Here is a 12,233-nt window from a genome sequence, read left to right on the forward strand (position 1 = left end):
TATAGGAGGGAGTATTTGAACCCCATTAACCTGTGAGCATTAAAAAGACATTGTGTAGTTAGAGAAAATATTTTCTCCAAATTGTAGAAAATTTTTTTCCAGAGGAAACTTACGTCAGTCTCATGAAATGGAAGGCTTCTCAGTGGCCCCTGAGCAAGAAGGCATTTGAAGGCAAAGGAAGCAGAATGTTTCCTTTAAAAGGTCACAAGACTGAAGGCTAAACTGTGCCCACCAGGTTATGGAAGGCAACATGGTTTTACAAAGAAAAAAGCTGTTTTTTCTTGGTAGGGAAGTACTTTTTAGCCTACCTACATTTTAAAAAAGTAATTTCAAAATGATTATATAAAATAACCCATATTATTTTTCGTTTAAAGATTGTTTATTTTATTACGTACTGGAATTCAGTATGAAATTTTAAGTTGTAGTTTTGCAGTACTATTTTAATAATGCTGAAAAAATGATAGCGTTATATATTTGAATCAGTAACGAGTGGTATGCTGAACTCAAGAAAACACTCAAAAATATTACTGGTAATGAAGTCCCATACTGTGAAAGTATTGTGAATGTGAATACTGGTACTAAAATGCAATGCACACTGATAATGAAAGGCAAGTCTCAATATACAGTAAATTATATAATGTGTTCTTATACGGGTGGTAGCGGTATATGTAGGCAAATCAGTATTTCAGTACACCTGGTATAAAATACGTAGTAAAATAATAAATCTAAAGGCATGCCAGTGCTGTACTCATGGATGCATCTGAAACAAGTATTTACTGGGTGTTAGAACATAACAAAGATAATAATGATGAATGAATGTTAATAAACTCTTGCTTGGACCTCTAGTGTTACAATATTCCCACCTTTGTCTTTAAGCTATTGGCCTGACAATTAATACATTTAAATGCAGAACGTTAGGAGGATAACCCAAGCCCTACCCCCCTTTTTTTTTTTTTTTTACCCCCGGCTGTTCTATTTTTTAACAAATCTTTACAAGGTGATGCTACTGTCTTCACTATGATGCTTTGTGTTGCCCAGCTCCAACCCTAACCTTAAAGTTGACTTGTCATCCGTCATATCACTTGTGTTTGGTGAGACACCTGTCATGTAAAATCCTGGAGCACTGATACAAAGATAAGCTGAGGTGGGGAGGGTTAAGACAGGGAGTGGTAAAATAGCAAAAATGATAAATCACCACACTTTTTTATTAAGTGCTGGAGTTTTTTTTGTTTTGTTTTTTTGTTTTTTTTTTTGGTCAATTACTAGCAATGTAGAGAGTTGTATGAAAAACACATACACCTGCAACAGGAAACTAAAATAAGGAATTCCCGGAAACTGACTGAAGCCAATTCTACTACACAGAATTTTTAGGGATATGTGTGTATGTTTATTTATGTGTTTTATTTTTTGCTAGATAATGGTGACTGCTGATGAAGCTTGAAGCAGGAAGAGCTAGCTACTATATCACTTTACCAGCAAATCTGTACCACGTCTCAGTGCCAATTTATAATGAACACAAATCTCAAATCAAATTATAATACATACTGAACCTTCATTAACACTTATAAGCAAACAAATATGAAAGAAGAAATTCATATGACTCTTCTGAGGCTCAGGAAAGCCCCAGGTCTCTATTCTTTAGAAGTTCTTACCTTGCATCAAAGCTTCCTTTAAACAAATCAAAAGATTACCGAGGCAAGAATCTGTCAACCTGTAGTCAACAAAACCCAGGGCTCTTGATTAGTGTTTTAATTTCCTGTGGCTGCTGTAAGAAAGTACCACAAATTTGGTGGCTTAAAAAACAACAGAAATTTATTCTCTCACAGTTCTGGATGTCATAAGTAAAAAATCAGTACCTATGGGATAAAATCAAAATGCCCACAGCACTGCTCTCCCTTTGAAAGCTGCAGGGGAGCTTCAAATCCTTTGTTCTTCCAGCTGGTAGTGGCTGCCAGCAGTCGTTGGCTTGTAGGCACATCACTCCATTTTATGCCTACATGGTCACATGGTCTTTTCCTCTTCTATATGTCTGTTTCAGATCTCTTTCCATGTCCATTTTATGGATACATGTAATTGTATTTTATGCCCACTCAGATAATCCAGGATAATCTCCCCATCTCAATGTCCTTAATTTAACTACATCTGCAAAGACCCTTTTTCCAAATAAGTTAACATTTACAGGTTCCAGGGATTAGGCTCTGATATATTTGGGTAGCCATTCTTCAGCGTACTATCTGTGGACACAATAATTTTGGGAATTTAGCCTAGGGAATCATCACTACCAGTACAGTGTAAAGACCTTGATGGAGTCTTAGAGTGGAGAGTGACTCAAATATTGCATCCAGTCCACACACCCTAAATACTTTAATTTTACTAATAAGAGCATATTTCCAACATTTATGCTGCCATTCAGCAGGCCCTAATTTTCACCAATATGCTCATTTCCAATAACACTCAAAACATGGTCACTGATTAAAACTGTAGAAGAGAAGATTTGGTGTAGCCACCTTTGGAATGTGACCATCAAATAAAATGGTAGGTGACCAAACTCAATTTTACATTCTTAATTAGTGTGTTGGCTGATTACTCAGTGTCTGTACTTTTTTTACTTATATCTTTTTTGGCCATCTTTTTCTTAACACAGTAACTTATTTTCTTCGAGAACCTGCAATTTGGGCAGGACTGGATGGAGTGGCTTTGTCTCCTCCACTTAGTGTCAGCTGGGTGCTGGAGGCTCCACGTTCATGATGGGTTATTCACAGAACTGGTAAATGGATGCTGGTTGTTGGGGGGAGCTCAACCGAGGCTGTGTGCTGAAGCCTTAGTTTCCCTCCGCATAGCTATCTCCACTGTCTGCTTGGGCTTCCTGCCAACATGGTAGCTGGGTTTCAAGAGTGAGCATCTCAAAACAGCAAAGTAGAGGTGCATGCCGTTTTTATGACATAGCATGGGAAGTCATATAACTTCGATTCAGTGTGCTGTATTGATTGAGTCAATCACAAAAGTCTATAAAATTTCACCATGATGAGACATAGTCTTACCTCTCAGTGTAAAATTAGAATTACCACAGTCTATCCTCTGAGCATATATTTTTTTACATTTTTCCCATATGCAAAATACACTCACCTGGTCCCAGAAATCTCCCCAAAATGTCGTCTTTTTTTCAGTATTAGACTATGGCTGGACGTCCAAAATGTCCTCATCAAAATCAGCTTCAGCTGTGGATGAGGCTTCTTTGGTGCAGTTTCTAGGATATAGCTCCCAAGTACAGTTTCTCTTTTTAATCTGAAACCTGTGAACTAAAGAAAGAAGTTACATGCCTTACACACACAGTATACAAATGGTGGGTCGGCGATAACCGCAATAGACACAAACGTTCAAAAAGATGGGAAATGGAAAGGCACAGCAGCCCATAGTAATTCTGAAACCAGCCAGGAATATGTGGCCATGTCCTTGATTATGCTCATTTCTACCTCCCGCGGAATGCTCTCTGGCCCCAGGATCTGCCTGCTTCCTGCCATCATGGTTCCAGAATCCAATGGCCTGTTTATTTTGCAGAGACTCCATTTCAAACCAACTTAGTCTAATTCTTTTTAAAACTTTTAAGTATAAAGACTTTTTATCAGTTTTTCATCCACTCCTTTAGACAAAGATCACACTCACACATTTCAACATGGGCTGCTCTGTATCTTGAGCCCTCCCTGAGACAGCTGAAGACCAGCAACCTTAGATTCTTAGAATCCCAATGGTTCCCTGCAAGGGGCTGCAGTGCACACCCTTAAGATCCTTAGCCAATCTTTTGACCCTCTGAAATGTAATTTGAGATACAACCTTACACCTTTCTGAATGTTTAATATGGAATCTTAGAGATCAACTTATGATTTGATACTTGCATGGAAGTCATTTCTTAGTTTGAGAATGTTTGCTTTCTGGAGAAACTGAGAATGAGAAGTTTTATTTCAACCTAACAAATCTTGTTGTTGTTAAGTGCCTTCGAGTCACTTCCTACTCATGGTGACCGTGAGTACAACAGAATGAAACACTCCTCAGCTTTGTGCCATCCTCACAACAGTTGTTATGCTTGAGCCCGTTGTTGCAGCCACTGTGTCAGTCCATCTCTTTGAGGATCTTCCTCTTTTTTGGCGACCCTCTACTTTACCAAGCATGATGTCCTTCTTCAGGGACTGGTACCTCCTGATAACATGTCCAAAGAACGTGAGACAAAGTCTCACCATCTTAGGTGCTTTTTATTTAACAATTTATTCTTTACTTCATTTTCCTCCTCAATTTCCTCATCTTTAAACTCAGAATGATAAGTATGCCAACTTTTAAGTTTCTAGTACGTACCAGTCAGGTAGTTACGTTTAGAGGAATAAACTGAGATACTGTATGTGAAGCTGGAAAGTATGATGAAAACTTGTCATCATTTGACAAGTATGATGAGATTCTTGTCTCTGCTGATAGTTGTGGTGTTTCTGTGTGAATGTAAACTAGACATCCATCCTGAGATAAGGGAAGTCTATGATGGTGGTTATGATGGTGGTTGAAATGAAAGAACACTTTAATTCACAAGGAGCTGTGAGCTGTAAAAGAAAGATGGGTCCAGACAGTGAGTAACTCCTCCTTGAAAAACCTAGGAATAGGTATATTGAGCTATTTTCTTCCCTAGAACCAGCCTTCTGGTCCCTTTGTTAGTTGGATGTGTATGAAATGGTTCATCTAGGAGTGCAATAGGTTTGTATGGATTCATTCACTTTCTCATATAGCCTTCCTTCAGCCCCTAGAGAAAGCACCTCTCCTCTAGCCTTACTGGCTGTGTGTTTCTCTTCTGGATGATATACATCCATTGAGTAGACATTGGGTCTTTGCCAATATGATCATATGACTTAGATGCCCGTTAGAATGTTGTCAGTATTATTTTTTATTATATTTTGGACCTAAACTCGGTCTAATTTGACATTTCAAGTTGTTTGGTGTCTTTCTTGCATAGCTTTCGTTGATTAGCAATTTTATCATAGCTCCAGTTTTTTCCTTTAGATTTCGACCTCCTATCCCTCCTTTTTTCCCTTCAGCTTTTCTCTTTTGTACAATATTTTGTTTTAAAAAAAAGAGATAAGCTTGCTTATTCAAGCCAAAGAGGACTTATTTCTTTCTAGATCTTTGAGAAAATCATCACACATACTTTTTATCAGTTAAAATTATTTAATTTGAATTTATGGAACTTGATGTTTCAGGTGTCTGCATTGCCTTTCCCTGTATATGGTGCATCCTGACTGATTCTACAAGTATTGATTCTCATTTATTTTGCACAGGCTCCATCATCACCTTCTTCGCCCATAGCTAATGAACCAAAATACGAGAAGCGCTGGTTAGACACCTTGTCAGTTCCTCTGTCTATGGCTCGAGTCTCAAGGTACAAAGCTGGAACGGGAAAACGAAGGTTTGTGACCGTTGTCTGAAATGGGGAAAGCTGATGAATCGCGTGTACTTTTGACAATTCTTAATAGTTCAATGACTGCTTCAAAGTGTTTTTACTTACTGTTATGAAAGTGCATGTCTTCTGGTAGTTTTTAGCATTTGCGAAAAAAAAAAAGGAAATGTTGAATATCAAGGAAAAATGATAAACAAATAATCAGAAAACAAGCAGATTTATTATTAGTAATAGGTCTATCTAATGGTGAGGTGACTGTTACTTGTTTTGGAGCCTAGTCACTGGAAAAAGAAATTCTATTTTCACTTTTAAAGCTTCAGAGAAGTAACTTAAGAATAAGAAGGCTTGTGTTCTTGTCCAAGTTGCACATGATTTAAGAAGTCAGTTAAACTCTGGGGGCCTCATAGTCTTCATTCATGAAATGAGAAGATTAGACCAGCACCAGTGTTAAATAAATGTGCAGAGTTTTTGAGGTTGGTTAATTAAATAATTTTGAATATTTGTCTTTAAAAGTTTATGTTTCCACAACTTTTTGATAGGATCAGATGGACTTTTTTAACTCTTAATTAGTATAATATGTTTTTTGTGGCTAACTGTGCTACTTAATCACCATCAAAAGGCCAAGACATACCTATATGGTGAATTTCCTTTCTTGGGTTTTAAGAGATACATGAAGAAAACTGTGTGAACCATCTGTCTGCTTAACTATCAGAAAGGGAAGTTATTACCTTTTTTTTTTTAATTGAGCCTTGTCTTCGAAAAATGAGTAGACTCTCTTCACTGGCCCTTAAATAAAAGTCTGGCTAATAATACTTTGGATGGACAGTTAAAATTTGATCTCTAATGTGAACTGATACTAGTTGCACAACCTGTTGTAATGACTTTGCATGTATATGAAAGAATGATTAGTATGCCATAGCATTAACAGAAACCCTAAATTTGATTTTTAAATGTGTGCTTATCCTTGCAAAACACAGCTACAACTGGTAACGTGTAAAGCTAGAGAGGTGGATAGATAGCCATTTCTGAATTTAATAGTATAGGTAGTCCTATTAAACTCGACGGCACTGGGTGTTTTAGATAGTCCCTGACTTAAGACGTATTCCAGTTATGAAGAACCACGCTTAACCAGCATGTTGTTTTGTTTTGTTTGTCTATGGTTGGTAATACATGCTGCATGCAATGTTGTGGCACACAATTTGCCAGTGTTATCATTCTCAGATGTAATGTTTCCAACTCCCAAAGATAAAGACCGGATTTATACAGATGCTGATAATAAAAGTCAATAAGAATGAAAACTTAAAAAAAAAAAAAAAGGTATTCAACTTACACCAGAAACGACGTAGGAAAGAATAGTCATCAGAACGAAACCCCGACATAAGTCTGAGACTACCCGTATAGCAAATAAGCTTTGTGTTTTCACTGCCATAAAATCCCTGTAAAACATCTGCATGTGTGGTAGGGAAGGGGGAATTTTATACAGTTTGCTTCTTTGGTTTGCACTTGGTTTATTCAGGGACTGAATAGAAATTTGGGCATAATGTTTATCTTGACAGACAAGGAAATACTGTATGGTCTCATCTGTATCAGTGTATTGCAGTTAAATAGGTTCTTGAAAGATAGAGCCACTGAACTTCATCAAGCGCATTCTAGCCCATCTCCCATCTAAAAGTGATGAAGCAAAAATGTGCTGTTCCAGCCTCAGGTTTAAAGATTAATGCCAGTCATTTGTCACAGGCTATGCCCTGTCCTTCCCCTGACACAGTGCCTACAGGACATAAGATGAAATGTCTCCTATGCTGGAGGAAATGATGGAGCTCTCTTGTAATTATTAACTAAATGCAGATTTTACCAACCATTTTGGCAGCTGGAGGATATTTAGAGACATGTGTCTTATTCTTGGCGACAAAAGATTTTGACCCATCAAGCCATCCATAAAGCTATCATTAAGATAAATGCAGTGTGTCTACAGAGAATTCAATAGAAAGCAAGAAGGTGGCATATTGTTTGAGCCAGTTACTGCTCCTACTCTTTTTTTTTTTTGCATTAGAAAAATTATCAAGCCCTAACAACAGACTGAAAGGTTTCTAATTTTTCACAGGACAAGAATATGTTGTTTTATGAAGGCAAAGATAACACTTCGCTGACTGTTTTTTCATGATTTTAAGCAGGGCTTTAGTATGGACCAAAGCAAACAAACAAAAAAAACCTGTTGCTGTGGAGTTGATTCCAACTCATAGTGACACTATAGGACAGAATAGAGCTGCCCCGTAGGGTTTCCAAGGAGCAGCTGATGAACTCAAACTGCCAACGTTTTGGTTAGCAGCCATATCTCTTAACCACTGCACCACCAGGACTCCACGGGAAAATGAAAAAAGCAAACTGAATAAGGACTCAAACTCTGGAAAATATTTGTTTCAAAGACTTTATCTCTAGGCTAAAATAATGCTACTAGCTCCATCCCACCCTCAAGCTCCCTCAATCATATTTTGAAATGGAGGAAAAAGAAAAGAGACATGACCATTTGGACCTGAACAGACGGAATTCTAAACCTCTCCCGTGTGTTCTCTGGAGGGATTCGTGATCTGGGAAGTATAAGGAACAAGTTTAGAAAATGACGATTTTATATAATTTATTTTTTTTTTTAAATCTTAAAAGCTGTAGACTATAGCCTGTTGTTGTGTGCCGTCAAGTCGATTCTGGCTCATAGTGACCCTATAGGACAGAACAGAACTGCCCCATAAAGTTTCCAAGGAGCACTGGTGGATTTGAACTGCCGACCTTTTGGTTAATAGCCTGAGCTCTTAACTGCTTTGCCACCAGGGCTCCAAACTATAGCCTAGGAAGAAATCTTAGGCAATGTCTTGCAGTAGGTAAAAAAAAAAAAAGTAGGTTAGATGTCAGCAGACATGTATATGTTAACCCTCACTTGGCCATTTCCTACTTGTCTAACCTCAAATGTATCTCCCCCATTTATGGGTCTCCTTTTTTTATCTGTGAAATTAATTGGACTGGATAATTTTAGGTTCCTTAGTTTTCTGAAAATTTGTTTTGAAAAAAGACTCTCAAGTTTGAAACTAATTTGCATGTAACTATTTAAATTACAAAAATCAGTTTTAATAAGTACATCTGTTTTCATTTTCCTTTGCTTCCAAAGTACTCAAGAGTACTGCCATAAGTTATCTTTTACTCTATTTATTATCAGATGGAGTTTATTCTTGAATGGTTTGAGTGACAACATCGTGAGACCCTGCTCTGCTGCCCCATAACTGTTGTTCAATGTGGCAGATCTGGGATGTACTCTCAGGGTGTCCCCAGTTTCTAAAGAGCCAGGAGGCCATTAGAAAAAGGGATCTAATATGGATTGCTCCGTAAATATTACGTCCTCCTATCAGAGCCAAAACATGTGTTAGTGCATACAAAGTAGCTTTTATCACTTACAATAAGAAGCAGACAGCACACGACAGACAGCACTCCCCCTGGCTCAAAAGCTGTCTGGGCAGAGATAATGACTTCTCCATGCGCACCCCACTTTGCGTCATGGGTGAGAGTTAAATGGGACAATTACATGACACACCATCCTCCTTTGCTTCTGAAAACTGTCCTGGTGGAACTCTTTCACACAAGCCCTTTACTTGGCATCACGGTCAAGGGACACAACGGGAGCCTACCTTCTGCTGGTCTCCCCCTACCAGGTAGGTACGCTTAGGTGGGCTGTAAGCTAATGCTGTGCATACCCGACGAGCACCATAGTTGAAGAGACAAAGGAAATTTTTTCTCCCAGCTATTTTATAACCCCAGCCTACTGACTAATTGTATCTTGTTAACCCTGCTAACAAACATCAAGGGAAGAGGGTATTGTTCTGAGGCCCCAAGATGCTGGCAAGGAGAAGAAAGAGAAAACCGTGGCCACCTGGCTTCTTCGAAGAACTGTCTCCTCACATAGTTCTTGGGTTGAATGGGAGTTACGCTTTTACATAAGGTGTGTGTCACCACTACTAAAGATTAAATCATTGGCTATACAATATAGAAAAAGGTCATTCAATAAAAATTTGTTTGAGGAAACTATGAAATAAATAAAAATAGACATAAAAACAGCAATGTTCAATGAAGATATTAACTTACTCTTTACAAAAACAGAGCTTTAAAATAAGTGCTTATGTAGTGAAAACCAACCATGTCTCATGATACTCGAAAATTAGTCAAAAATCATCATTGATTATTTAGCATAACAATGTGATTTTGGTTACTGGATTAGTTATTAATACACTTTTCTGAAATTATGTAAAGAAAATCATGGTTATTACTGTGGTGTTAATTAATACAAAGAAGGCTATAGTTTTGCCACCAGTATTCAGATACCAGCAGGGTCACCCATGGTGGACAGGTTTCAGCTCAGCTTCCAGACTAAGACAGACTAGGAAGAAGGACCTGGCAGTCTACTTCTTAAAAGAGTTAGCCAGTGAAAACCTTATGAAAAGCTGGGGAACATTGTCTCATATAGTGCTGGAAGATGAGCCCCCCAAGTTGGAAGGCACTCAAAAGACAACTTGGGAAGAGCTGCTTCCTCAAAGCAGAGTCAACCTTAATGATGTGGATGGAGTAAAGCTTTTGGACCTTCATTTGCTCATGTGGCATGACTCAAAATGAGAAGAAGAGAAGAAACAGCCACAAACATCCGTTAATAATTGGAACCTGAATGTATCAAGTATGAATCTAGCAAAATTGGAAATCGTCAGAAATGAAATGGAATGCATAATCATTGATATCCTAGGCATTAGTGAGCTGAAATGGACTGGTATTGGCCATTTTGAATTGGACAGTCATATGGACTACTATGCCGGGAATGACAACTTGAAGAGGAATGGTGTTGCATTCAACATCAAAAAGAACATTTCGAGATCTATCCTGAAGTACTACACTGTGATAGGATAATACCTGTATGCCTACAAGGAAGACCAGTTGATACTACTGTTACTCAAATTTACCCACCAACTACTAAGGCCAAACAAGAAGAAACTGAAGATTTTTACTAGCTCCTGCAGTCTGAAATTGATTGGACATGGAATCAGAATGCATTGATAATTACTGGTGATTGGAATGCAAAAGTTGGAAACAAAGAAGAAGGATTGGTAGTTGAAAAGTATGGCCTTGGTGATAGAAGTGATGCCAGACATTGCATGATAGAGTTTTACAAGACCAACGACTTCTTAATTGCAAATACCCTTTTTCACCAACATAAACGACAACTATCCGCATAGACCTCACCAGATGGAATACACAGGAATCAAATTGACTACATCTGTGGAAAGAGGCGATGGCAAAGCACAATATCATCAGAACAAGGCCAGAGGCCCACTGCAGAAAAGACCATCCATTGTTCATATGCAAGTTCAAGCTGAAACTGACCAAAATTAGAAGAAGTCCACAAAAGCCAAAGTACAACCTTCAATATATCCCACCTGAATTTAGAGTCCATCTGAAGAATACACTCATTGCATTGAACACTAATGACTGGAGACCAGACAATTTGTGGAATGACATCAAGGACATCATGCATGAAGAAAGCAAGAGGTCATTGAAAAGACAGGAAAGAAAGAAAAGACCAAGATGGATGTCAGAAGAGACTCTGAAACTTGCTCTTGAATGTTGAGCAGCTAAAGCAAAAAGAAGAAAAGATGAAGTAAATGAACTGAACAGAAGATTTCAAAGGGCAGCTCAAGAAGGCAAAGTAAAGTATTATAATGACAAGTGCAAAGAGCTGGAGCTAGAAAACCAAAAGATAAGAACACGCTCAGCATTTCTCAAGTGAAAGAACTGAAGAAAAAATTTAAGCCTATAGTTGCAATAGTGAAGGGTTCTATGGGCAAGATACTAAACAACGCAGAAGCATCAAAAGAAGATGTAAGGAATACACAGAGTCGTATACCAAAAAGAACTGGTTGTCGTTCAACCATTTCAAAATGTAGCATATGACCAGGAATCGACGGTACTGAAGAAAGAAGTCCAAGCTGCACTGAAGACGTTGGCGGAAAACATGGCTTCAGGAACTGAAGGAATATCAATTGAAATGTTTGAACAAACAGATGCAGTACTGGAAGTGCTCACTTGTCTATGCCAAGAAATTTGGAAGACAGCTTCCTGGCCAACTGACTAGAGGAGATCCATATTTAGGCCTGTTCCCAAAAAAGGTGATCCAACCAAATGTGGAACCTATCGGACAGTATCATTAATATCACACGCAAGCAAAATTTTGTTGAAGATCATTCAAAAGCAGCTGCAGCAGTATATTGACAGGGAACTGCCAGAAATTCAGGCTGGATTCAGAAGAGACATGGAACCAGGGATGTCATTGCTAATATCAAATGGATCCTGGCTGAAAGCAGAGAATAGCAGAAGGATGTTTACGTGTGTTTTATTGACTGTGCAAAGGCATTCGACTGTGTGGATCATAACAAACTATGGATAACACTGTGAAGTCTGGGAATTCCAGAACACTTAATTGTGCTCAAGAGGAACCTATACATAGATTAAGAGGTAGCCATTTGAACAGAACAAGGGGATACTTCATGGTTTAAAGTCAGGAAAGGTGTGTGTCAGGGTCGTATCCTTTCACCATACCTATTCAGTCTGTATGCTGTGCAGATAATCCGAGAAGCTGGACTATATGAAGAAGAATGGGACATCAGGATTGGAGGAAGACTCATTAACAACCTGGGTTATGGAGATGACACAACCTTGCTTGCTGAAAGTGAAGAGGACTTGAAGCACTTACTGATGAAAATCAAAGACCACGATCTTC

General features: G+C 38.3%; 1 protein-coding gene across 15 annotated transcripts in view; it reads left to right on the forward strand.

The window, feature by feature from the left end:
• Positions 1-12,233, forward strand: part of SNTG2 (syntrophin gamma 2) — a 459,193-nt gene that overhangs the window by 283,733 nt on the left and 163,227 nt on the right. For 14 of the 15 annotated variants that reach the window (XR_007519511.1, XM_049902600.1, XM_049902595.1 and 11 more), the window contains one exon: positions 5,313-5,440. Coding sequence is in view for 14 of the 15 variants with exons in the window: in XM_049902600.1 (XP_049758557.1) it covers positions 5,313-5,440 (128 nt within the window). In the remaining variant the exon portion in view is untranslated. The remainder of the gene's footprint in view (positions 1-5,312; positions 5,441-12,233) is intronic. The other variant, XM_049902596.1, reaches the window with a different exon arrangement.

This window comes from Elephas maximus, chromosome 12 (assembly GCF_024166365.1).
Source record: "Elephas maximus indicus isolate mEleMax1 chromosome 12, mEleMax1 primary haplotype, whole genome shotgun sequence".
Taxonomy (NCBI): Eukaryota; Metazoa; Chordata; class Mammalia; order Proboscidea; family Elephantidae; genus Elephas; species Elephas maximus.